This window comes from Arachis hypogaea, chromosome 15 (genome assembly GCF_003086295.3).
Source record: "Arachis hypogaea cultivar Tifrunner chromosome 15, arahy.Tifrunner.gnm2.J5K5, whole genome shotgun sequence".
Taxonomy (NCBI): Eukaryota; Viridiplantae; Streptophyta; class Magnoliopsida; order Fabales; family Fabaceae; genus Arachis; species Arachis hypogaea.
The window spans coordinates 28,426,425-28,453,890 of record NC_092050.1 but is presented as its reverse complement, the minus strand read 5'-3'; the positions used below and the strand labels follow the sequence as shown (position 1 = coordinate 28,453,890).

At 40.3% G+C, this 27,466-nt stretch overlaps 4 protein-coding genes across 4 annotated transcripts; 3 read left to right on the top strand and 1 right to left on the bottom strand.

Annotated features, from left to right (window-relative positions):
• The first annotated feature begins 465 nt into the window (after positions 1-465).
• LOC114925340 (uncharacterized) lies at positions 466-1,195 on the top strand. Its single transcript, XM_029292925.1, has 3 exons — positions 466-618; positions 783-1,028; positions 1,103-1,195. Exons 1-3 carry the CDS (start codon positions 466-468, stop codon positions 1,193-1,195), a joined length of 492 nt encoding a protein of 163 aa, XP_029148758.1.
• Positions 1,196-1,952: 757 nt separating this feature from the next.
• On the top strand, positions 1,953-8,017 carry LOC112750080 (DNA polymerase lambda). The gene is made up of 14 exons (XM_025798610.3): positions 1,953-2,200; positions 2,309-2,446; positions 3,069-3,413; positions 3,684-3,762; positions 3,856-3,986; positions 4,332-4,394; positions 4,872-5,051; positions 5,134-5,187; positions 5,351-5,439; positions 5,710-5,800; positions 6,887-6,967; positions 7,297-7,364; positions 7,481-7,565; positions 7,655-8,017. Exons 1-14 carry the CDS (start codon positions 2,078-2,080, stop codon positions 7,751-7,753), a joined length of 1,626 nt encoding a protein of 541 aa, XP_025654395.1. The 5' UTR covers positions 1,953-2,077; the 3' UTR covers positions 7,754-8,017.
• A 1,022-nt stretch (positions 8,018-9,039) lies between these two features.
• LOC112750079 (uncharacterized) lies at positions 9,040-11,085 on the top strand. Its single transcript, XM_025798609.3, has 3 exons — positions 9,040-10,017; positions 10,096-10,152; positions 10,866-11,085. The coding sequence occupies exons 1-3, from the start codon at positions 9,198-9,200 to the stop codon at positions 10,901-10,903; spliced, it is 915 nt and encodes a 304-aa protein (XP_025654394.2). The 5' UTR covers positions 9,040-9,197; the 3' UTR covers positions 10,904-11,085.
• Positions 11,086-19,967: 8,882 nt separating this feature from the next.
• On the bottom strand, positions 19,968-20,405 carry LOC140179181 (uncharacterized). Its single transcript, XM_072217838.1, has one exon. The coding sequence runs from the start codon at positions 20,403-20,405 to the stop codon at positions 19,968-19,970; it is 438 nt and encodes a 145-aa protein (XP_072073939.1).
• Positions 20,406-27,466: the final 7,061 nt, after the last annotated feature.

Sequence of the window (27,466 nt, the reverse complement as noted above, 5' to 3'; positions counted from 1 at the left end):
AGCTTATGGAAGTCGAAGGTGCTTAATAAAGCAGGAAAGTTGGTGCTCATCAAAGCTGTTTTAAATAGTTTGCCAATATACTACTTAAGCTTGTACAAGATGACCGAAAGCTGTTGCTGAAAAGTTGATTTCACTACAGAGAAAATTCTTGTGGAGTAGAGAGGATGGAAGGAATGGCTTGGCATTGGTTAGATGAGAAGTGGTTCAGGTGCCAAAAGGCTAGGTGGGTTAGGTGTTGGAGATGCTATGATACGTAACACAGCGCTATTGTTTAAATGATGGTGGAGGTTCTCAAAGGAGGATTGTCCGCTGTGGAAGAAGGTGGTGTGTTCGTGTAATAATCTCAATCCTAACAAGCTATTATCCACCCAGACATTGCCCACTAAAGGAGGTCCTTGGAAGGATATATGTCAGCTATAGATTAAGGAACAACATGTAAGAGAGAAGATGATAAATGGGTTGTCCATGGAGGTTGGAGATGGGAGAAGAACGCGTTTCTGGGAGGATGTCTGGCTATACTGTGGTCCCCTAAAGGATAGGTTTCCAAGGCTCTTCTCGATTTCAATGCAAAAAGGATGTGTCATTGGGGTCTGCGGGTTCTGGGACGGGTTAGATTGGGTTTGGAACTTCCAATGGAGGCGTGAGCCATTCCAGTGGAGTTGGAACTTCTGAATCAATTACATGAAACTCTGAGAGTGGTTAAATTAGTGCCAAACAGGGAGGATAGGATTGTGTGGAAGTTTGATAAACAAGGTGTTTTTTCTACTAACTCCTTTGTGCAGGTATTGCAGGAGGATACGCTCCCAGAGGACATAACAAATTATAGTTTTACCAATTCTATTTGGAAAGGATTAGTTCCGCCAAGAGTGGAGCTATTTATATGGTTTGTCTTGATAGACAGAGTGAATACAAAAGACAGATTGTGCCGGTTTGGGATAATTGGTCATGACAACAACATGTGTGCTCTATGTAGTAAGGATGCTAAAAATGTTTATCACTTGTTTCTTGGGTGTGAATTTACTTGGCAGGTATGATGCGCATGGCTGAATCACTTTGATAGGAAGTGGTCATTTCCTGGTACTGTAAAGGAACATTTTCACAGTTGGACAGGTGTAACTACGAGAAAGGAAGAGCGAAAGAAATGGCTAATTTGCTTCTTTGTCATTGTGTGAAACGTCTGGATGGAGAGGAATAGGAGGCTTTTTCAGAATGCAGGAAAAAGTGTAGAAGATACCATTACTGCATCTTTTCAGAATTTTGAGGAGTGGAAGTATCAGAATCCCTTTTGTTGTTGATGGCAATGCCGAAAATGACAGCGGGATATGTTTTTGCTTTGTGTGGTGCTACCTAGTTGTGTTTAATTTATGTCTGTTTTCTTGTTTTGCTCCACTCTTGTGTTGAGCTCCTTTGTTTCAAAAAAAAAAAAAGAATAAACAAAAAAAAACACATAACATATATGAGCGTATGAATATAAGATGTATTATTTTAATTTAGTTAAATAAAAAATTTAAATGGGTAGTTTTTTTTAAGTATTATTTGCATTTTATTTTGAATTATACATAAAAATTATTATATTATTTATATTAGATATAAACTTTATTATTCCTTTTAATTATTTAGTGAATTTTTGCACTTAAGTTTATCTGTTATATTAATTGCATGATTCTGATTCAGGTGGTAGAATTTTTATTTACATCAAAATAATTGTGTACTTTTTCTACTGGTTTAGTTTTTCTTTCTTTCTTTCTTTCTTTCAAAAACAATGGGTCTGAGATTTTAAATTTTATTTTTTTCATTGCATTGAAATCGGCACAAATGGGGCTGGGCCTTTGGCGATTGGCCCATCTTAACAGCACAGGGAAAAAATTGAAAAAAGGAAATCCACGTGTGGAGTACGTAGAACAACACGTATGAGGTTGCACCAAATGCTGATACATATGAGTTGCATCCAAATAACATCCCCAAACTCACAACTCATTCACACTCCCAAGTTCATGGCGTCTTGAAGAAGCTAGAAGACGAAAGACAAATAAAACAAAAACAAACACCACCGAACAAGCCAACACCGCATGCAAAAATGGCGCCAAAAACAAAACCAAAGAAGAAGCGAAGCCCTTCCTCCGAGTCAGAACCTGATGGAATGTTTTCAGGAATGGTGGTTTTCTTCGTCCCCAAAGGAGTCCAACCACGTCGGTTGCAGGTAATTTACAACCCCCAAAATCCTCATTTTGGAAACCCCTACTTTCCATGTTTCAATCATCCCCCATTTTCAATGGCAAAGCATGTTTGTTTCTTTTCTTTTTCATAGGTTTGGAAGCAGAGGTTGGTGCAAATGGGTGGTGTGATTGAGGAGCGCCTCTCCAGACGGGTCACTCATGTTTTTGCAATGGACTCTCATACTCTTCTCAAAGAACTGGACAAGGAGCGTTTATCACGTTTTAAGGGGGTTAGCTATTTTAACCTTTTCCTTTTTTTAATTACATGTAAGTTACAGCAAGTGGTTTGAGTTTACTGTAGTTTCAATGGGGACCATGTGAATATAGTGATTGAGTGAACCGTGGAGTGAACACTTATCGCTCAATATGGCCCTCCAAATGTACGTGGGGCAACACATTGATGCTCATTTGTGTCAGCAGCATCAAGATGGTCCTTTAATAATCAATTTTCTGTTCATCAAGGACCAATTTTATGTTTTTTTGGTCTAATTTTATGGAGAAATGTAACAGATTGATAGTGAAGAGACAATTAGATGTCTCATATATCTTTGGGACTAATTTGACCAATTTGGTAATATATAAATTGATGATCAATTTGATGTCAAATGCATATTCGAAGGACCAAGTAAACTTCTGATTATTTGAAGGGCTTACTCATGTTTTCAGCTGAACTCCTTTTGTTTATTTATTTATTTATTTTTAAATGTATTACCTTGATGTTGTGTATGACATTGGGACATACTGGTTTGTTGTTGCATTGCAATCACAATTAAAGAACATAGCTTGCTATGCTTGTGTTAGAATGAAGAATTTGTCATCTTTAATTTTAAGGGTTAATGATGCTTGCTGCAGAAAGTTATCCTTTACCAATGGCTGGAGGACAGCTTGAAATCTGGGGAAAAACTATCTGAGGACATGTATGAGCTGAAGTTGGATCCTCAAAGTGCAGATATTCCTCATAAGCCTTTGAACTCTAAGCCAACTTATGGAAACTTGTCAAGTGATTCTCAGCAATCACCGAGTAAAAAGATCAAGTTATCTTCTGAAGAAACAAAGGTTGCAGATCTCAAAAGTAATGAAAATAAAACAGAAAATGCTCCACTTTCATCCACAAGCACGACAGGCAGTCCTGCTGAAGTTGACAGTTTTAATTATGCAAACACAAGACATAAAAGTCTTGAGTCCGAAAGTGAGGCAGTAAGATCTAAAAGCCTGCATTTCTAGATTATTTCATTAAAATATACTCAGAACTTTCATGTAATAGCTCTTTAAGTTAAAATGACCTAAGTTCTAACAAATTAAAATTCCATAATTTTGGCTTAAGAGCCAGTGCTAATATTTTTTTCAAAATATGCATGCACATTCCTGCCTGTTGACAAAATGGATAATATTGCAAATGCTGACATTATACATTTTATGTTTCTTTGTTCCTGTTGAAACTGTTCTAACAATGGGAGGGCATTGCAGTCATCCTTGCCATACTGTCCACCTGACCTCAACAAGAATATAACAGAGATATTTGGAAAACTTGTTAACATATATAGAGGTGAGATGTGGTCATATAAATTCTACAGGTTATTATCTTATTTAACTTCTGTTATTCTGAAGTTCTTGTTTGTCGTTTTAATGATTTTGAAAGCACTGGGTGATGATCGGAGATCCTTCAGCTATTACAAGGCTATTGCAGTGATTGAGAAGTTGCCGTTTAAAATTGAAAGCACAGACCAGATCAAAGACCTGCCTTCTATTGGAAAATCAATGAAAGATCATGTAAGTGATACTTGACTACACATTTTGTGCGGATAAAGTGGCTGGTATCTTATATTGCAATAACTTTGTTGTTGCTCTTTCCCACTAAATTTTCCTTGTTCAGATGCAAGCAATCTCTAATGGAAAAATATCATCTAGCATATGATTTTTTTATCATTCGTGATATTCTCTTACGTGATATTCTACCAGATGCTATTTATTATTGTTGGAATAAAGAAGTATATTTTGTCTAGTTATTTTGGTGAACCATCTAAGAAGACAAATTCAGTATTAATGTGGTAATATCGACGTTCTTTTATTGTTGGTCAAGTAATAAGCTTAAGCATTTGGTTTTAATATGTGCAGGTTCAGGAGATAATAACTACTGGGAAGTTATCCAAACTGGAACACTTTGAAACTGATGAGAAGGTATTTTAACTGCAGACTCAGGTTATTTTGTGATCCCTGAAAAAAAATTGTATGCAGAATTCATTGTTTTTTAAGCTTGATCTTCCATATTTATTTTTATTCATGATCCTTGTTTGATTACATATTTAAAATATTATCTCATTATTTATTTATTTATTTCAAAATAATTATATGCAAACATTTTCACGCACAAATTTTTCATGCGATATTTTATAACTAACCATCCTGTTACTGAAGTCTGTAATTATGATTGGTTACAATTTCTTGAATTATGCTTAAATTCAGTCTTCTCAGCTAATTGTGGTTTTGACTTCTGTTCTGTCTAATGTGTACTTTATTTGTTTGGGTATATATATAGTGCATGTGTAATAGACTAAAAGGCCATGCCAGATATTCTTAAATATAATAATAACATGTATATCTTTGGCATTTTATTGAGCATGCTGCCTTCTCTTCTTTAACCTTATTTAATCATAGGTGCGGACAATATCCTTATTTGGAGAAGTATGGGGTATTGGTCCTGCCACAGCACTGAAATTGTATGAGAAAGGACACCGTACATTAGATGATCTAAGGAATGATGATTCACTTACAAATGCACAAAAGTTAGGGTTGAAATACTTTGATGATATCAGGCAACGAATTCCACGCCATGAGGTCTGATGCTATTTTCGATTCTGAAAGAAAAGAATAAAAAATAACTTTTAAACAGTATTTTATACTCTTTTTGATCTGATAGGTTCAAGAGATGGAGCGCATTTTGCAGAAAGTTGGGGAGGAAGTTTTGCCTGGGGTGAGCATTAAAATTCTTTTACTTGACTGAGTATGAGACACACACGGAGTTTGTAGATAATTCCTATATACTCATACAGACTGATATATGATTTTTTGATGGTCCCTCATTTTGAATTGAAGCATGATATCCAAAACTTGGTTATGGTGATCATATTGTTTAGGTTATTATTGTTTGTGGAGGATCATATAGGCGCGGGAAGGCTACTTGTGGTGACATTGATGTTATTATAACACATCCTGATGGACAAAGGTGGGGCTAGCATTCCTTTTACTTCATATAAGTTTGGTTTAAATTTGAACACACTTTTTCTTTACTGCTTGAATACTTTGTCCTGAACTTTTAAATAGTTAGTTTAAGTCATGCTATTTTTTAATTCTTTTGTGGAGAAAGATAAACATTACTCTCTACATGAGAAGGAGAATTTGATTTGAGTGAAATTCTGCACTACTCTTTCATTTTGCATGCGTAAACCTCTTTATTTATATTTAGAGACTCAGTAGATATGTTTATGGCTTGCAGTCACAAAGGATTTTTGCCAAAGTTTGTACAGTGTTTAAAGGATATTGATTTCCTGAGAGAGGATTTAGTTTTCAGTACTCATAGCGAAGAGGTAATGTTTGCATTATTTGTTGTCTACAAATAGGAATTTAGTTTGGTAGATTTAAGCTTTCTTTCACAACACAGGAAGTATATCTTCTTTTTTTTTTTTGGAGAGTGTGTGTGTGTGTTTTTTTAATTTTTTGGGGGGGGGGGGGGTGGGGGGTGTTGTATATGATTGAATATAGGGAAAGCAAGTTTTCTTCTACATCAAGAAAACAAAAAACGACGTGTTTCTTCAGCTGTAAATTGGGAGTTGGGCTATTTACATCTCAACTTCTTTTTGTGTGTGTGTGTGTGATTTTTATACCTTAAAAGTACATGAATTTTGAAAGTGAACAACTTTGCAAAGATAAAGAGGAAAGAGGAAAAATATGATATTTGTTTGAGATGAATTTAGGGATGGAAATAGGTAAGAATTTACTGCTAACAGCCTATATTGCAGCTATTTGGCCAGAGCTAGGCCTGTAGCTTGCTAGAGGCTTTTCTAAATGCCTGAGCTTGGCCTGTTTGAATACTTGACCTGGCCTGAAGCCTGTTAACGAGCTTGTTAACAAAAAAAAAAATCTAAATTGTTCTAAAAATTTGAAAGGGCCTAACAACTAATGAGATACAAATAAAAAAGAATCATATATTTATTAAAGAGATTTGGTAGTCAAGTGTTTAACATAAAGGTTTTGATTTCAAATTTCATTTACAACATTTTGGTGAAAACAATATATTTTCCCCTTTTTTGGTAATTTGGTGAAAACAATATATGCATACACAAATTTCAAACAGGCCTGACAAGTTTCGTAGACCTCTTGACAAGCCTAAGCTTGACCTTTTAAGACAAATAGGCTTTAACATGATTCTAGGCCTGCAATTCTTTATCAGGCCAGGCCCACGGCCTTTGACAGGCCGTTTGTCCTGATTTCACCCACTAAATTATGATATACAACCAGCGAGGCTGGTGAAATCTTTTCTAGAATCTTAAAATAATTATGTCTAGATCTACATACTGAAAAATAAATCTGATAATTTTCTGTTTTTACATATGTTACGTGTTTCTTTATATCTGTTGCTCAGTTTCTTTGTTAACATTTCACTATGTGAACAGGGTACTGACTCTGGTGTTGACACTTACTTTGGCTTTTGCACTTATCCTGGACGGGAGTTGCGACATAGAATTGATTTAAAGGTAATTGATGGCATCTTTTCGTGTATTCTCTGATGGAGGCTCATGAGTGTCAAAACATTGTGGTTTTTCCAGGATTTGTCATTCTGTAATTTGTTGTTGCATATGTGCTGCTGCCATGCCATGTTTTTTTTTGGATCTACAATGACTATTCAAACTTTAGTATTGTCTTCAATTTCTAAATTTTTGTTAAATATTTAGTAGTTGCAAATTAAACATAGGGTATTGTCTTCTATCCTGTTGCTGGTTATGCTTTGTTGCTTAGCCAACTATAAGTGTATGCAAACTTTAAACGTCTCAAGTGTACACTATTGATTTTAATGTTTTGGCAGGTCTACCCAAGGGACATATATGCTTTTGGACTAATAGCTTGGACAGGAAACGACGTATTAAATAGGAGGTATGCATGCTTCTCCTTGCAGATAACTTTCCATTTCTGAAGTTTTGGCGTTTTGGTGCAGATTGTGTTTCTATATCATACGAATAGTGTGCTTTTTCCCCTCGTGCTTGATGCAGGTTGAGACTGCTTGCTGAATCTAAAGGATTTCGGCTTGATGATACAGGCTTGTTTCCAGCTACTCAGGGTTCTGGAGGCAAACGGGTATGGCTTCGATTCCTTCACCCCTTTTCAGTTCTAACAATTGCATCGTCATTTGCAAGGTTGACTTCTGATGCAAATTTGTTTTGCAGGGTGCAAAAGGTATTGCAAGTTTGAAATTTGATACGGAGAAGGAGGTGTTTGATTTCTTGGGCTTTCCTTGGCTTGAACCACATGAAAGAAATCTTTAAACATTCAATGGCTTGCTGTTGGAAAGTGGTCTCCTTCCTGATTTCCATGCACTCTTTATTCTAATCTTACAGAATATGATGTATCTAATATCTAATTATCTATCCATCCATGAGGCCTTCTTTTTTGGTGTCTGTATTGGGGCCATTTTTGTTTTGTTGGGGGTAGACAGGGAGGGGATGTCTAAAAATGTAAATATATATAAACTATATATTTTGTGTATAAAGTAGTTCAATGTGATGATGTGTTTCTTGAAATGTTTAAAATGCATTATGAGTTTGAAGGGTAGTTCGTTTTAGTTTTGTCACGAGGCCCCTTCCTTGTACAGGACATACACTTGTACACATGGGGGAAGAAGATATATTCACCTTTGGATTTCTCTTCAGTGGGGGTCTCCGGGATCCTCCTATATCCAACGGTTATTATCCTCTTGGAAAAATAAAACATAACATACATAACTCAGATTTTTTGTGCATGGTGATAGAGGGATAGTTGTATTGGTAATTTAGTATAATAAAAGCCTTCTCTTCTTAGGAAAAATCAATTTTTATTTAATATATAATATATATTTAAAATCAATTTTATATTATATAATATATATAATATTAATTAAAATCAACCGTTAAAATTACTAGAATATCAGTATTTTAGGTACGTTTGAAAACTTTTTAATATGTTAACTTTTGAATAACACTTGTTTGAAAACTTTTTAATATGTTAACTTTTGAATAACACTTGTATTTGCTTGCTAGCTATGATATACAGACATTGGACATGACACGACACAAAATATGCAAATTTAAAATTTTTAATTTAAAATTTTTATAAAATAGAGAACACGGTGTATATATATATATATATATATAAAATTTTTTGGATAAATTATAATAATATTTTGATATTTTATTAATATTAAAATATAAATTAATTTTTTAATTATTTTTATTTTTTTAATTATATATAATATTCTATATTCATTTCAAGAATATACATTAACAATAAGGTTGGAAATATTGATATTTGATAGTATTTAGGTATGTCCAAAAATGTTAAGAGAAGAATTTTTTATTTTCTATTAAGACACAGTTAGACACATGTATCGAACGAGTATCCATAAATGTCGTATCCAAAATGTGTTGGACACGCAAATACCACAAATCAGAAAAGTATCCATACCTCTTAACTTGCTAGCTATTTCCCACCCAATTTATTACTTAACCTACCCTTCAGTCCCTTCTTTTTAAGAATAAAAAAACTGGACACTGTTATTGATAGTTGTTATCTACATTCAAAACAAAACAGTACCTTAGAGCATCCATTGGAACAACTAAAAGTCAAAAAGACCAAGAAGAAGAAAAAGCAACAAAACCACTCCAAAGAAGACCCTTGTTCACATCACTTTACCAACACCAAAAACCTTACTTCAACCCTTCAAAACCCTCACCAATGTCACTTTCTCCAACATCACCCTTCAAAATCATAACCATTTCTCTCTTTCTTTTCTTCCTTCAAAATTCCTATGCTAATGCTGCCTTACCAATAATCTCTGTCAACAACACCACATGTCAAACCACATGTGGCACAATACCAGTCAAATACCCCTTTGGAACTGGTTATGGTTGTGGCCACCCTGCATTCTCAAGCTTCATAAGCTGCAACCATGGAACCCTTTTGTTCTCAACTAGGACTGGCACCTACACCATTTCCTCCATAGACTACCCTAGTAACACCATGATGGTCAATGACCCTTTTATGTCAAACTGTTCCTCAATGCAAAACTCTGGTAGCTTTGGCATTGATAGTGGAAGCCCTTTTAGCCTTGGCAAAGAGAACATCTTTGTTCTCCTTGGTTGCTCCACAACTTCTCCAGTTTTTGACCCAAAGGAAGATTTGTGCGACACAGGCTCAGGTACAAGAGTTTGTAGAGGGTTGTATTCTTGTAAAGGAGTGAATGGCATTGGTTTGCCACAACATGCACCAATCAACACTTGTTGTGTCTATGATTATGAGGCCAATGCAGGTTTAGGTTTGGATCTTCCTAAGCTTCAATGCTCCTCTTATGCTTCAGTGTATGAGTTTGTGGATCAAGGAGACCCTATGAAATGGAAGTTTGGGATATCATTGGTGTATAATTATTCCTATGACACTGATGATTGTAGGAACTGTGAAGACAGTGGAGGGTTGTGTGGGTTTCAAAGTTTGGATAAGTCTTTTGCTTGTATTTGCAGGAATGGTGTCAACACTACCACTAATTGTTTTGGAAGAGGTTAGAACTTACAATTTCATTTTGCTCTACCTTTATTAAGAATTTCTTAACCTGATTTTGTTTTTTGCATATGATTAGGATATGCTTGGAGTGGAACAACAGCATTGAAGGTTCAAGCCATGTTGCCTATTGGAGGTAATTTCTCCCATTTTTCTTTCTACCAAGTGTCTTAAAATGATTATCCTTGAGGTTAGATGATATTACATACATTGCTCCTTAACTTTTTATTCTTATGGTTTGAGCTTCCCTTTGAGGAAGTTAATGTTCTGTTTATAAGAGTGGTTAGTGTTATAGGGGTACCAAGTGTCATACAAACTTAAGGTATAAGGGAGTTTATTGTATATTTTAATATACATATGGATGTTATATGTAATATTGTCTAAGCCAGTGATTGGTCCGGATTATTTTTTTAAATAAATAAAATAAATATATATTTACCAATGTAAGCTTTATTTTTTTGGGGGGGGGGGGGGGGAGAGAATTTACGTTTTTATACTTTATTACTAATCTAATTTATTGTGCAAACGAGAAAAGTATTAACAAACAGTACCAACGAAATAAGAACTTGTTTGTAAACGACATATATGTATTTCGTAGGTAAAAAAAAAAAAAAAGAAGCATACAATGGTGAATAATATATTTATTTTGAAAAGATCCTAATGGGTTCATAAGTGCTGTATAGTACCTTCACTTTGTGCTGTATAGTGCTGTATACTATGTTAGAGTTTTAGGGTGGTATGCTCATCTAACAAAAGCTGTATTAGGCATACTGTTATATGCAATTCATATCCTCCTTTTTTGCCTTTAATTATCTTCATGTTTGGCGGGGGTTTGGGATGCATTTTCAGGACTCTTGCTATCTTTGATGTTGTCACCCTTCTGGTGAAGATATAGGGTGTTTCACAAGCTCCCTCCATGGAATGCTAAAATACTGGTCACGATGCTACAGAAGTTGTTGGAAAAGTTCTCTTGTGAACGAGAAATGATCATTAGAAGCAGCTAGATTGTTTTCAGAACTTCAAACTGAGTCTGAGGCTTTGAGCCATTGATTAGTTAGGATGACTTGTCTCAGATTCAGATTAAGATGTAAATTACATGACAGTAGATGTAGAATCACTTGAGTGCACACCCAAATAGATGTCACTAAACTTTTGTAGGACCAAATCCGATGTCTCAACTATTTCGAGGACCAACTTGGTGTTACGTATCTTTCATTTCCACAATTATTTCAATTTTTTCTTCTCGGATTATTAATAATTATTTACCCAAAATCATTTTCATTTTGGAAAGAAACAGTATTATGACAGTTTTCTGTTGGATAAAAAATGTTGCAAGACTTAATTCCTTACGACATGATCAGGGGGCCTTACTATAATATCATTTAGACAATACTTTTGCTTGAAAAATGGAGTAAATGTCTAAATTTAGACAATACAACAAATTTTTATTACTTTAGAAGTCTTTGAAAGTTACTCAACGGATTGATTTTTCTATTTTGAACGGAGACTAATATGTCTAATAATGATATTTTTTTGTAACTTAATTATTTTATAATAAAATTTGTAGAGAGTAAATAGTCAAAATCGTCCCTGAAAGATAACCCGATCTCCATTTTGGTTCTCGAAAGATAAAGTTAATCGAAAAAGTTCAGACGTAAGTCATTTTCATCCCTGAAATTTTAAAAATTAATCACATTAGTCCTTATATAATTTTTTTTTTATTTTTTCTTGATAATATTAAATTTAAAATATTTTTTGATACTACTAATTTTAATAGAAATGTAATTGACAATCAAAAAATTAGTAATTGCATCTTTTTTTCTTAAAATTTTTTTCAATAAAATTATCTCTCTCCTTTAATTCTTGTCAAAATCTCTCTTATTCTTTTCTATTCTAAAATATTTTTCTTACATTATTACATTTTGCTGTAATATATATATACTCAAAATTGAAATGTAGGTATTTGTTAACCTAAACAAAGTTATATGCTCAAAATCAAAATTTATGTATGTTAACCTAAATGAAAGTAATACCGTAATGAACAAAAAAAAAGATGTATAAATTTTTATTAACTTTGTTTAGGTTAACATACATAAATTAGAAACAACGAACAAATATCAAACATCCAACAATACATCCCAAGAAAAGTCTAATACCGGTTCTTCCAGAGCTGTTTAGAATCTGCAGGAATTCAAAACAATGCAAACACACAGATAGACAAACACAAGCATGTCCAAATCCTTGGTTTAAAATCAGATAAAAAACACAGGTTTAGTATCATCCAAGCAAATTACATGACTCAAATTTCTAACAAAAGATGGCTGAACAGTACACATTCTCTTGTTTAAGATCACATTTTATTATTTTAAAACTGCAACGGCAACAAAATGGAAAACAACCATTTAATAAGAAACCGGAACAATAGAATTGGAGCATTTCAAGAGGCAAACAGAATAAGCTACGGCCACTCAATTTCAAGGCTTTTTCTAAGGGCAGAAAACATAATAAAAGAAACGAAAAGATGGGAACTAATATAATGGAGTCCGAGTGAAAGCTACATTTGTATTTGCTTCTTTCTTAGCCCTTCAAATCTTTCTAGCAATGGCAAGGGTCCCTCAAAATGCACTTTTTCAAACATTGACTTGGAAAAAGAGAGCAAAAAAACAAGACGGAAATTAAGGAATCATGCAAAATTTGGAGCAACACAAATCTCTTAACAATGTATAGTGACATCATTTTTGTGAAATTGATTTTAAATGCAGCCGGAAGAAAAGTCATTGGAGTCTTCAGGCACTACCTGTAGCAAGCATTTTAATTTCAAGGTCCAACAATTGAATCTCTGGTCCTTTAAACTCCTGAAAACAAAACATAACATAGTTTTCAGCTGCAGACATCAAAGATGTCAAGTTTAAATAGAATAGACTACCAATTGCTGAGAAGAGTGAAGGTAAGAGTTTTTGGCTTCATCCTTGTTATTTTTAGTCCTGAAGTAGAACATGTGAGGGAGAAAATCAATGAGTCACACATGAGCAATTTCCTAAATGGATAATGGGATGAAATAGAATAGAGAGAATAAAATAGGATTAGTAGAGTTTTGAGTAGCCATACGAAAATGCTTAATTTTGTTTCAAAATCCTTGAAATCTTCTCTAACTAGATAACTCTAAAAGATCTGAATTTTCAAACCATGATTGGAAAGAATGAAAAAGTAATAGACAGTATCCACTATATCACCTTCTCTATTGATCCGAAAGTATGGATAAAGCCAATCAGAGTAACATAACCGAGTGTGATCAATTTTCAGAACATGAGCTATTAGATAGCTTTGGGTAAACGCCAATTGACAAAGATGTCAAATTGCAAAGGGATCGGATGCTCGCTGGAAGAAACGTCAGCTTCAGGCAGTTCTGAATAACTTGTGAGTCAAGAAAGACAAGATTTCCCAACCAATCAGGATAGAGTTAAGGATTGCAAGGCAGTTATATTTTCTTCTCCCAAGATCAATAATTGTAGAGCCATGAAACCTCCTCTGTTGTCATAAGTCTCATAATCTAAATATGTTACATGCTTGATATTAGATATCTCAAGTCTCTTTAGAGATGGCAATTTTTCTAGTGGCGGACGACTTGAACAATTTTTGCAGTCAACAATCACCACATGACGTAAGTCTTTTGCTTGTAATTTTGATTCTTCATCTTTATCACATGACAAGAATAAATGATGAAGGTATTTATTCCCCATATTGCCTTCTTCAGCATCTGCCACACTTGTTACTCTTTCCAGGTGATATAAATGTTGCAAAGCTTTTAATTGTTTCAAGTGGTCTGGCAACATTTTCAGATAGTAACAATATTCCAAGTTCAACACCTGCAAATCTCGGAGCTTGCATATGGATTTAGGAAGAGTAACATTTCAGAATATGAAGCGGAAGGAGTTGGCCAGCATACGAATGGCGATGTTGACTGTCTAGAGCTACTAGATAAGACTTCAACGATCTGGCTTGATGCAATTGCTTTGAATTGTTTTTCTCAAAGAAGTCTTGCCAATATATGGAGATATGGCGGGTCCTTCTTGGGACACTAGTTTTACCATTGTCATTTGTTATGCAACAGACTTCTTGTGTAACGGATTGAGCAAGATCATGAATCTTGAAACTACGAATTTTTCCAAATTCATCCGTCTTAATATCTTGAAAAAAAACGATCTCCAATATAATTCATTCCATACCTGATCACAAATGTCTTCAGCTTCCAATGTCTCACTGGATGAAATGAATTCATTCGCCATCCAAGGTTCCATCAAGAATTGCTTGCCTATCACTTCATCTTTGGAAAATATTGCACAAAATGCAAAACGTTGTCTTAGTTGTACGGGTAAGTTCAAGTAACTGAATCTTAATGCTTGCATAACAGAGTTTTCATCCTGTAAACTCCATAGATTGCTGTCTTTGATAGAGAGCCATTCTTGTTTTTTCAACCTCTGACAATTGTCATGGTTGTCATCCCACACATCATCCAAAACAAGCAAATACCTTTTCCTTAAATTAATATCTGGAAGTCTTCTTTGTAGTGACTCAAGCTCCATATCCTTGCAATCATCTCCGGAAGCTGATTGAATGATAGCTTTTGTCATTCTCTTCAAAGAAAAATAGTCAGAAACACAGACCCAAACTCTTAGTTCAAAGTGTTGAACCACCCTTTCATGATTGAAGATAAGTTGGGCAAGTGTTGTTTTACCAAGCCCACCTACCTCGGGTATAGGGCAGACAGATAAATATTGAGAATTAGAAGCATCACCAACCAAAAAGTGTATGATGCTATCTTTTTCTTTGTCTTCCATAGACTTGAGGTTGAGTAATGAATGAAGTGGTTTGACGCCAATCAATGACTCCAGTTGTTCTATCCACAACAATCTCCTTCAAATGAAAATCATGCCTTTCTTTTGCAGTCTCGTCTAATCTCATCTAATCATTTTCTTAGTAGTTCTGTATCGGAACATAACATGCTTTGTGTTCGTTACCTGGTGTGCTCGGGTTGTCGGGTGGTGATGAGTAGGAGAGAGAGAGAGACTCCGAGCTGACGTGGAGCGAGAGTCAGAGTGTGCTGGCGACGCCGGAGGCTGAACGGAGGGAACAAAGGGGGGTGACGACCTGCAAGGACACTCCGACGATCAAGTCAGAGTCCGTACCAGAGGATGGCTATATTAGGTAAGAAAGTGACACTATGTTGGGTGGACCTAGCAATGGTCTGGCCCATTGGTAGAGAAGCTGTGAGCTGTCACACTCCACGTGGGCAGGTTGTCCCGGACTTCGGGTCGGGATGCCGGGTACTGGCCCGAGGACGCCGACCCGAACGATAGCACGCTTTGGGGTGGTAGGTCGGTCGGGCCCTGGGTCGGGTGTTAGCGACTGACCCGTTGGACCCTTTTGCTGGAGATTTGGGCCTGGGTGGGGCGGTGCCCCGACCCGGCGACTACTTGGGCTGGACTTGGCAGTCCGCAACAGTGCCCCCAACGCGCCAGCCTTGATGTTTGGGACTCGTGGCTGGGCGCGTTTGTCCTATTCGCCAAGGCGGCGAACTTTCTTCTTCTTCGAGAACTTGTCGGTGGCGTTTCGTGTCTCCCACGCGTTGTCGCCTCGACCCTCGTGCTGCTTTCTTGTCTTTCGCGCTGAGCATTGAATGCCCATCATTTCATTGATTTGAAATTTTGGGTGAAATGGCGAATATGCCCCTGCCTTTTGGCGCTCTTCCTCGGCGGTTACGCTTTTCTCCCATTTATTTTTATTTTGTAACCCCCTCTCCCTTCTACCCTTCTTTTTCCTTATTTTCTAGTTCCTTCGTGTTGCTTCTGCTCCTGCTTTTGCTTCCTACTGCGATTGGATATTCTCACTTCCAGTACCCTTTCTTCCTTTCTGAGTTCCTCGTTCCTATCCGTTTCTTGCGGATTCTGCTTTCCTGGTAAGTTTTCATGGTTTTTCTTTTTGGTTGCTTCTTCCTTTTAGTTTTCGTATGTTTTTGTTTGTGTATACCTTGGTTTTTGTATTTTTCTCGTGTTGTTGTTTTTTCCTAGAGGAGGTGCCACTGGGTTTTTTTCTGGGTTTTTCTTGCATTTTGGGTTAGTGTAGGGGGGCTTAGAGGGTGATTCGTAGTTTTTCTTTTCGCTTTCTGTTTTGAGGGTTTCCGACTTTCCGTCTTGACTAAGTGGTGCCCCCGCTGTAGGTATGGCCGAGCGTCTTGCTTTCTCGAGTCAGGCTCAGTGTCCTCTAGCCGAATTTGTCGACCACTACGCCTGGGTCTCCTCCGATGTGAAAGATACCCCTTCTAGAATGACAAAGGAGGGACTCCAGAAGCTACGCCAGTCAGGGCTCCTGTGTGGAGGGGGTCCCGAGGAGGCGCTTTATCAAGTTTACGTCCCTGCTGGTCAGGAGCGCGTGTGCCAGAAAAACTTGGCTTTCCCTCGAGTTGTTGATTGGTTGTGGGTTTACGAGCCCATGTTCACGACCTTGGGGATTCATCTTCCCTTCTCTCCCTTCGTTATGGCATTGTTAAATCGCTGCGATGTTGCTCCGTCGCAGCTTCACCCGAACAGTTGGGCCTCCATCCGATGCTTCGAGATGGTTTGCGAGTATATGGAGCTTCCGACTTTAGTAAATGTCTTTCTCTATCTCTTTCTGCTCACGAACCCTTCTAGCCAGGGGAAGGCTAAGAAGGGATATATGTCTCTTAGGGCCCAACAAGGCCGTAGGATCTTCGGCCTCTTTGAGGATTCTTATCATGGCTTTAAGTCCACCTTTTTTAAAGTTAGGCCAGTTGAAGGTCACCAATCTTTCTGGCTTACGGCCGAAGGAGCTAGGCAGATCCCGACCTACTGGAGTTTTGGGGTGGGGTCCGACTATCTAATAAAGGTCTCTTATGATTGGCTGAGCCCGGAAGATCGCAACATTGCCGATATTCTATTAGCCATTTTTGGTGAAAAGAACCTTAATCCCCAGATGGTTATGGGGGATCGGGAGGCCAGTCGGTCGTATGTTGGGGAGTTCCTTTTCTTTTGTACTTTTTCAAGCTTTATTCTTCTATTATTCACAGCTTTGCTTTCTTTTTCTTTGCTCGTAGTTTCCATGGCCGGCTGGAAGAAGACTTTGGCTGATTTGATGAGCCTCATCAAGGGGGATGATGAGGGTGAGGACGACTCCTCGGCGACTCCTACAACGTGTCAGGAGCAGGGGGAGACTGGGGAGGCCAGTGGTCAGGTGGACGGGGCTGACCAGGTTCAGTCAGAGAAAGCAGTTCCTCTCGAGAACACTGCGGGGTCCCAAGGTGTGGAGACGGAGACTTTTGAGGAGGAGTTTGGTTTTGGTGATGACGAGTTGAAGGTCGTGAGCAATCCAAAGAAGAGGAAATGAGATACCGGGAAGACGCTTTCGGTTATGGAGAAAAACTTTGATGCTGAGGGTTTTATTGAGTCCCATTTGCTTCCCGGCACCGAGGAGTTTTTCCACGAAACCGACCTTTCTGGTCAGGCTAGGTGGATCTACCGCAGTCTTCTCCGTGCTGCTGCTATTGCCAAGAAGGTGGAGCCTGTCTTGGGCAATTATCATGCTATGAAAGTAAAGCTTCGGAACTCCCAGAAAGATCTGACGGATTCACGATCTCGAGAGGAGTCCCTGAAGACAAGATTGTCCGAGCAGGAGAAGAAGGCTGAGGAGGATGCCAAGGAGATCAACAGGCTGGTGGATCGGGACATGGCCTTGATGAAAGATCTGAATACCTCCCGTGGCAAGACTGCTGCTGCCAAGAAGATGGTTGAGGAGTTGGAGGAAAAACTGAGGTTGGCAGAAAGTTTGGCAGAGGCTGCTACTCGGGAAATGGCCGCTCTGAAGAAAAAGAACAAGGAGCTCACCAAGGGGGCCCGTGAGGCTGTTAAGCTGACTGAGGAAGGGATTAAGCTTCAAGTGGCTGTGCTGTCTCCCAACCTTGACCTCTTTCAAGTCGGTGCTATGAAGACGGTGGAGGGAGGGAAGATCGTTGACCTCCTCAGGCACTAGATGAACATTTCCCGACTTTTATGCTCTTTTGGTTTATCTTGTAACTTGCTTTTATTTTGGGGCCTATTACAGGGCGTCCTTTGGTTGTACCGAATACTTTGCTTTTATTTTTAAACTGCCGTTCTGGTTATTGCTTGTTTTACTCGGGCCGTCATGGCTTTGCTTTTACTGTTTTGTTTTTCTCGGGCCGCACGACCTTTTGGTTTACCGTTTTCATGGTATTTATTATTCTTGCTGCTTGTTTGAGCTGTTTGTTTTTTGGTCCCTATGGTTTCCAGGGTGATCAGTCCCGGGTTTTCGTTAGGTCGACCGTTCGCTTTTTCGCCCGCTTGTTATTCCGATTTGAAACTTGCCAAAAGAAAAACTTATCAAATTGTTAGGACTCTGAAACAAGGGAATAATGTAATGCGTAAAAGATAATAAAAGAAGAAAATGGTAGGATTGATAGAGAGGGGAACATAAAAAAGAACATAAAGGAGAAAAGGGGTGGGGTTTGAGGTCGTCAGGTCGTGTGGTCGTTTCTCTTTATGAGTAGAACCTCTTGAGGTTTGCCATGTTCCACGTTCTCAGCACCTCGCTTCTATCCAATTTTTCTAGCTTGTAGCCTCCTTTGCCGAGGACCTCTCTTACCCTGTAAGGACCTTCCCAGTTTGCGGCTAGCTTGCCCTCCCCTGGGGTAGGTAGTCCTATGTCGTTTCGTCGTAAGACCAAGTCCCCTTCTCCTAGGCTTCTTTTTAGTACTTTGCCATTGTACCTTAGGGCAATTCTTTGTTTTATTGCCGCTTCTGCTAGGTGTTCCATTTGTCTTCTCTCGTCGACCAGGTCTTTCTCGATTGCTTCACTTCCTCCTCCGAGGAGTAACCTTGGGCTTGGTTCCCCGATCTCGACTGGGATGACTGCGTCGATCCCGTATGTGAGTTGGAAAGGGGTTTCGCCGGTGGACAACTGGGGGGGTGGTTCTATAGGACCACAAGACCGAAGCTAGCTCGTCTGCCCATGAGCCCTTCTTTCCTTCAAGTCGCTTCTTTAATCCTTTTAGGATCACTTTGTTGGCTGCCTCTACCTGGCCGTTGGTTTGGGGGTGTTCGACTGAGGAGAATTTTTGCTTGATTTTTAGTCCCTCTAAGAATCCTTTAAACTTCTTGTTGGTGAATTGTGTCCCATTGTCTGATATAACAGTTTCTGGGATTCCGAACCTGGTGATCAATTGCCTCCATATGAACTTTTAGCAATTCGCTGAAGATATGCTGGCTAGTGGCTCTGCTTCTACCCATTTGGTGTAATAGTCTATGGCCACTATCAAGTATTTCACTTGTCTGGGTCCTGGTGAGAATAGCCCTAAAAGGTCGACTCCCCACTAGGCGAAAGGTCGCGGGGCTATCATTAAGCTGAGCTCTTCGGGTGGTGCTTTGTGGAAGTTGGCATTTTCTTGGCATTTTTTGCATTTTTTTCACGAACCCCTGGGTGTCCGACATCATTGTAGGCCAATAATATCCTTCCCGGATGATCTTTCTTGCTAGATATCTTCCCCCGATGTGGTGACCACAGCATCCTTCGTGGACTTCTCTGAGGACGTAGTCCGTCTGATCGGGGTGCAAGCATTTGAGTAGGGGCTGATGGAGTCCTCGTTTGTACAACTGTCCCTGTATGATCGTGTATTTGGGAGCTTCCCTCTTAATGGCTTGTGCCTCCCCCTTATCTGGGGTGTTTCTACATGCTCCAGATATCGAAAAATGGGGTCTATCCATGAGGGGGGTTCAGCACTCGGGCTGTGCACATGACGATTGCAGGTTCAGTTGCTAGCCCTTGGATTAGGGATCTGTTCCCCGTCCCGGGTTTGGTGCTTGCTAGCTTGGAGAGGAGGTCGGCTTGGGCATTTCTTTCCCTGGGAATATGCTGGATTGTGACTTATTCGAAGCTTTGGCATAGGTCTTTTACCTTTTCCAGGTATTTTTGTAGCAACATGTCCCTAGCTTGGTAGCTGCCATTTACTTGGGAGGTGACGACCTTAGAGTCACTGCTGACTTCCACCCTGGACGCCCCGACCTCTTTGGCTAGTATCAATTCCCCTATCAGGGCCTCGTATTCGGCCTGATTATTAGAGACCGGGAAGTCGAACTTGATGGATTGTTCATAGGCTACTCCTGCTGAGTTTTTGAGGATGATTCCGGCTCCTCGAAACACTTGGTTGGATGCTTCGTCAACGTGGAGTTTCCACCATGTGTTCGGTGGGTCGGGAGACTCTCCTGTGACTTCTACGAGGAAATCTGCCATGGCTTGGGCTTTGATTGCTTGTCTGGGTTCATATTGCAAATCATATTGGGAGAGTTCTATTGCCCATGCCATCATTCTTCCTGCCAGGTCGGGTTTCTAGAGGACTTGTCGGATGGCCTAGTCAGTTCTCAAGATAATTGTGTGCCCTTGGAAGTATTGTTTTAGCCTTCTGGATGAGATCAGTAGGGCGTAGGCCAGCTTTTCCAACTTTTTGTACCTCGTCCCTGCTCCTTGGAGTATTTTGCTGATCAAGTATGTTGGCCGCTGGGTTTTGTCCTCTTCTCGGACCAGGACTGCCGCCATTGCTTGTGAGGTTACCGCCAGGTACAAGTATAGGGGCTCCCCTTCCTTAGGCTTGCTGAGTACGGGAGGTTCCAAGAGTATCTTCTTGAAGTGGCTGAATGCTTCTTCACATGCCGGGGTACACTCGAAGGCGATCCCTTTCTTCATTAGGTTGAAGAATGGGATTGCCCTTTCTGTCGATGCTCCGAGGAACTGAGATAGGGTCGTGAGCTTCCCGGTGAGTCGTTGTAAATCTTTGATGCACCCATGACTTGTCATTTTGAGGACGGCTTCGCATTTGTCTGGGTTGGCTTCTACCCCTCTTTGTGTTATCATGAACCCTAGGAATTTCCCTGCTTCCATGGCGAACACGCATTTGAGCAGGTTGAGCCTCATGTTGAATTTCCTTAGTGCCTCAAAAACAGTCTGGAGGTCGTCTATTAGTTTGTTTAGTTCTGCTATTTTTACCAGGATGTCGTCGACATAAACTTCCACCGACTTGCCGATAAGATCCTGGAAACCTCTGTTCATTAGCCTTTGGTAGGTGGCCCCTGTGTTCTTTAGCCCGAAAGGGATTACTTTGTAACAGTAAGTACCCTCTGGCATTATGAATGTCGTTTTGTCCTCGTCGGGTCGGTGCATCGGGATCTGGTTATAGCCAGAGTAGGCATCCATGAAGCTGAGGAAGCGGTATCCTGCTGCCGAGTCAACCAAGGTGTCGATGTTGAGGAGAGGGAAGGAGTCTTTTGGGCATGCTTTGTTCAGGTCGGAGTAATCGATGCACATCATCCATCTTTCGCTGGTTTTTTTTTACTAATATGACATTGGACAACCATGTCGAGTACTCGAGTTCCTTGATAAACCCTGCTTCTAGCAATCCTGCCGTCTGCTTGGCGACTTCTTCAGCCCTTTCTTGCGACATCTTCCTTCGCTGCTGCGCTACCGGTTTGGCGTCCGGCTTTATGGCTAGCTGGTGGGACATGACCTTGGGATCTAGTCCCGGCATGTCTGATGGGGTCCATGCGAAGAGGTCGCCCTTTGCCCTTACGATCTCTATAAGGGGGCCCTTAAGTTCATGGGGCAGGTTTCTATTTATGAAGGTGAACTGATCTGCCGATTTCCCAATTTGGAACTTTTCCATGTCCCTTTCTGGTTCTGGTCTTGGTTTGTCTTCTATCCTGACATCCAGGTCTTCCAGGAACACGTCGGATGCCCTCTTAGATTCTTTCCTTAAGGAGAGACCGGCGCTGTCGCAGGCGACTGCCATTTCTAGGTCTCCCCTTATGGAACCAACTGTTCCCTTGTCCGTTATGAACTTCATTGTTAGGAACTTGGTGCATATTACAGCTGAAAACTCATTGATGGTTTTTCTCCCTAGGATGATGTTATAGGCAGTGGAGTCTCTGAGGACTACGAAGTCCGCCATAACTGATTTCCTGGTGTCACCGGTTCCTAGGCAGATTGGGAGAGAGATCGTCTCGTCGGGTTTAATGTAGTTATCGCCTAGTCCCATGACTCCGTGCTAGTGGTTCTTGAGGTCGGATTCCTTGAGCCCCATGACATCAAACACGTTTCTAAATAGGATGTTAGAATCGGCTCCCGTGTCGACGAGGATACGCCTAACTAGTCCTGTCCCGACCATCGCGGTAACTACCATGGGGGGGGGTTTCGAGGAGGTCATTGAACCACTTATCTTCCGAGCCAAATGATATTGTAGGATGCCTTTTCCTAGAGGCGGGGCCATCTGCCGAGATGGAGAGTACTCGGGCGTCCCTCTTGGTTGCCGACTTGGATTTAGGGGGACTGTCGCGCCCGACCATGATGTTGACAACGAAAGTTGGGGGGTTACTGGCATCCCCCGTGGGTTCTTGCCTTGGTTTGACAGTCCGGCTTTGATCTTCCTCGGAGCGCTCCCTTTCCCGCTTCCTCGGTTCTCTGATGAGTCGGGAGAATTTACTCAGCTTTTCTTCTCTGATGGCTTGTTCCAGGGCATCTTTAAGATCAAAACAGTCTTGGGTTTTGTGGCCAAACCCCTTGTGATAATAACAGTAAAGGCTCTTGTTGCCTCCCGTTCTCTCTTTCAACGGCCTAGGTCTGGATAGGATTCCTTTGTCTGCAATTTGTTGGTAGACTTCTACTATGGGCACCGCGAGTGGCGTGTAGTTCGTGAACCTCCTTACCCGTGGGTGTTTGGGTGGCTTGCTTAGGGTGCCGTCCCTGGGAGCTTCTTTGTACCTGTCGACTTGGGGGGTCTGCCGGGCTGACGAGCTAGGGAGCTGCCGTTTATTGGCTGCTACAACCTGACTGACCTCTTCATCGTTGATGTATTCCTTGGCCACACGCTGAATTTCCTGCATAGTCCATACAGGCTTGGTTGTGAGGTGCTTCCTAAAGTCTTCGTTTAGTAGGCCGTTTGTTAGGCATAGACTAGCGACTGAGTCCGTGAGGCCGTCGATCTCTAAACACTCGTCGTTGAACCCGTCTAGGAACTTCCTAGTCGGCTCGTCGAGTTTTTGGGTAACCCCCAGTAAGTTGGTTGGGTGTTTTGCCTTGGCTGTGCGTGTCGTGAACTGAGCTAGAAAACTTCGTCCTATGTCTGCAAAAGTTGTGATGGACTCTTGTGGGAGGGCGTTAAACCATCGAATTGCTGGATCGGCCAGCGTCACGGGGAATGCCCGGCATCTGACCGCGTCGCCTACCCCTTCCAGGTTCATCCTTGCTTCAAAAGCTGTGATATGCTCCTGGGGGTCCTTGGTCCCATCGTATCTCATGTCCGTCGGCTTGTCAAAGTTTCTCGGGAGCCGGAACTTGAGGATTGAGGGGTGAAAGGGAGTGGCTCCCATGATAATAGGATCTTGTTGTCTCCTGGGTTTCCTTTTCGGGGATTCCCTGCGGCTTTCCGACTCGCCTTGAATGGGTCGGGAAGTTGCTTGTGTGTGCACCTCTTCGTGCCTTGTTAGGCTTCTTCCTTCGCTGTCGTGTACTCGGGGGGGGGGGGGGGGATCGGGTGCGGGTGTGGGACCGGCTGACGTCGCCGTGCAAATGGCTGACGTCTTCATAGGATCGGTCCCTTACTGCCAGCTCCCGCTCAAGGTTTTGTACTCTATGCCTGAGCTCTTGCATGATCTTGGCGCTGTCGGCTCCTGTCCCCCCGAAGGGGCGCCTTTCGGGGATCTTAGTGTACATTTGTTGGTGAGGTTGAACGGAGGATCTCGATTGTTTGGCGGCGCGGGCTGTCGAAATGGCCCTGCTCAAACAGGCCCCGCCTCCCTCACAGAGCTCCTCTGAAGTGATGGGTCGCTCCATGCCTGCACCGGGAGTTCCCCACAGACGGTGCCAATGTTCGTTACCTGGTGTGCTCGGGTTGTCGAGTGGTGATGAGTAGGAGAGAGGGAGAGACTCCGAGCTGACGTGGAGCGAGAGTCAGAGTGTGCTGGCGACGCCGGAGGCTGAACGGAGGAAACAAAGGGGGGTGGTCACCTGCAAGGACACTCTGACGATCAAGTCAAAGTCCGTACCAGAGGATGGCTATATTAGGTAAGAAAGTGACGTACCTCGGGGGGAGAGCTGTCCTCTCCCCTTATATACTATGTTGGGTGGGCCTAAAAATGGTCTGGCCCATTGGTAGAGGAGCTGTGAGCTGTCACACTCCACGTGGGTAGGTCATCCCAGACTTCGGGTAGGGATGCCAGGTACTGTCCCGAGGACGCCGACTCGAGTGATAGCGCGCTTTGGGGTGGTAGGTCGTTCGGGCCCTGGGTTAGGTGTTAGTGACCGACCCGTTGGACCTTTTGCTGGAGATTTGGGCCTGGGTGGGGCGGTGCCCCGACCAGGTAACTACTTGGGCTGGACTTGGCAGTCCGCAACACTTTGGATTAAGAGGGGATATTCAACTCCAAGGCTTCAGTGGTGTACTCGTCCAAGATGTCATCAAGTGTGTAAGTTGCATCTTTGAGCTTTTGCAGCCAATCTTTAACAACTTTGTTTGTGAACTGCTTCTCCTCGGCATCTTCAAGCGTAGCGTTGTTTGCAGTGAGAGTGCTTGAAAGCCTTGTCAAGTCGTCTTCGAAGCAGAAGAAAGATCCAAGCTCATTTTGAATGAAAAATCTCAAGTTGTCGATCACGGTTTTGTGAACTCTCTTATTTGGAGTAGTTGAGATTTGGGTGATGAAAATAATAGAACAGAAACTGCAACAAGAAATATTAGAGAATATAATAGCCAATAGCCTAAATTTTTTTAAGGATTAATTCGCTCCTACCAATTTATTATGTTGGGTAAAATGAATTATTAGCGAATTTTTTGCGAATACAATGACTTGTTTCTACACTCAAACAGTCAAGTCTTATACCAAATAATAGTTTACAAAACAATATTTTCTATTTTTCTGTACACAAAGAAAATCTTGAGATGGATTGATTAAAAATAATAAAATTAGAAAAATTTATAAGCACGGAGTACATGCAACATATAACAACTTACTCATAAATTAAAATATTTATTTCAGAAGATATAACTCTTCAATGAGTTACCACTTTTTAATAAATTGCAACTTTTGAATAGGTCACAACTCCATAAAGAGAAGTAACCTTTCAAACATAACTTTTCACATATTTTAAAAATATATCTTATAGGTTTGGACAACAGCCTCCGCCATCTTTGATCTGACTCGCTAACCAAATCAAAGGTTATAAATTAAAGCTTGTACACTTGCAAATGCAGTGTAGTATGAAACAAGAAGGCCCGGATCTGATGTGTTGTATTGTTTTGCGCTAGTAGTGCTACTTGTGAGTGATCCCAAACTCCAGAGAGTTAAAAATTAGAGAAAAGAATAAATAGGTCTTTCAGCTTTTAATTCGAGGACAATTTCATTCCTCAAAATAAAAAAATACAAAATCAACCCTGACCATTCCAAATGCATGACAAATGAATTTTTTCGTGCAAATTGCTCCCTCAAACGTAACAGAGATAGTTTATGTGGTGCTTATGTGGAGTGTTGTGTGCCTATGTGTCGCTAGGGTGTCGTTAACGAGGCTTAGGTGGTTCGTTATGAAAAGGTATGGGACAAATAGGTCCCTATCATATAAATCATCACCGTTTCAGAAGTAGTGAGTGTAGTCCCTGAGTTTAAAGGTAATACCAACAATTTCCATATTAATCCCACACAATTACAGGAAGCCCTAGTGACATTTTTTCTCCAAAAAATACAATGCTTGATCTTCTCCATGTCGTCGTTGTCTTGTGAAGTAGCTCCAGTGAAGCTTCTTTGGTATAGTTGCATCCATCGTGCAAAGTGGTAAGTACATTTTGTTCGAAATTTATTGTATTTGTACTTTTGATAGGGTATTTGTTATGCATGTTGTGGATTGGAGTTTCTAGGTACTGTAGTAACTGAGGGACGTGAAAAATTGGTTATGTGGGGTAAGTGCTGATTTAATAATGTTTAGGGTTAATCCTTGTAGAAAATTAGGTTTAATGTTAACTATATGTGCTTTTTATGTTAGAATATATTGCAAATAGATGATGTATTTGTTGTTCCTATTTTCAATCATGGGGCTGCTTTTTAAGAGCACCTCCTGATGAGTTAGTTTATCTTCATGGTAAAGTTGAGAGGTTCTCATCCATGGACTTGAATTTTGTCCATTTCGGTGATTTGATAACGTTGTTGAAAGGATTGGAATATCAATCATATAAAGAGACTTACTGGTATGATCTGAAGAGCCAGGATATAGAGTTAAGGCTACATATATTGAGGGGAGATGCAAGCATTAACCAAATGCAATAGGTTAAGATGAAAAATAAAGACACTGATGAGTTCTATAATTTTTTGATCATCATATTGATGATCCTCAGCTTGCAGAAGGAGCTGGTAAGGAAAATGTTGAGGTGGAGGAAGATGTCGATCCAATTGAAGTGGAAGATTTAGTTGACCCATCCTCTGATCATGATAGTTATGAGAGTGCAGAGGATGAGCTGTATGAACCTCCACATCCTGGTTATAAAAGTAATAGTGAGAGTTGTGAAGATGGTGCTGGTGGTAGTAGTATTAGAGCTGTCAAAAGAAAGAGGAAAATAAGTGCTTGAATCTTCTAAGAGAATGAGTCAGCTCAAGAAACAACAAAAAATCAAGCAACTTGTGTGTCTAAGAAGAGAAAGTCTAGTGCAAGAATTGGGGACAATAGTGAAAAAGGTTCCTCAAGAATGAATGAGTTTGCTATTTAACCCGACACAGGTGAGCCTACAAAAACAGTCCGATAGAGCTAGGCTTGCAAGGGAGTCTAATATTAGGCCAATAATTCTATACTATTCCAGTGATATAGACACATATGATGATGATATTGTGTTGGAGTATGAATCTGAGGACCTACATACTCCTGTTTCATCTGGAGATAAAGGAAACAAACACCATTGGCTTGAGTTTAATGATCAGTATAGCTTCGGAGAAGGAAGATTTGAGCTTGGACAAAATTTTCTATAATTGAGAGGTTCAAGGAGGTTGTAAAAGGATACATTTATTGCTAAAGACAAGGAGTTGGTTTGAATCAAGAATGATAGAGAAAAGGGTTAGAGTTGATTGCAAGGATGAACGTTGTCCTTGGATTGCCCATTTATCTTACAATAAGCAGCTACAAGCTTACAAGTGAAGACATATAGGAATGAGCGCACTTGTACTTGGGACCTAAGAAGCAATGCAGTTTATCAATGCTGGATTAGCAAGAATGTGGAGAAAAGGATGACCACCCAGCCATACATGACAACTCATGAAGCTATTGATTTCTTGAGAGAAGAGTTTGACCTTACTGCGCATCCGAAGATGGTGTATAGAGCTGTAAAGAAGGCAAGAAAGAGGATG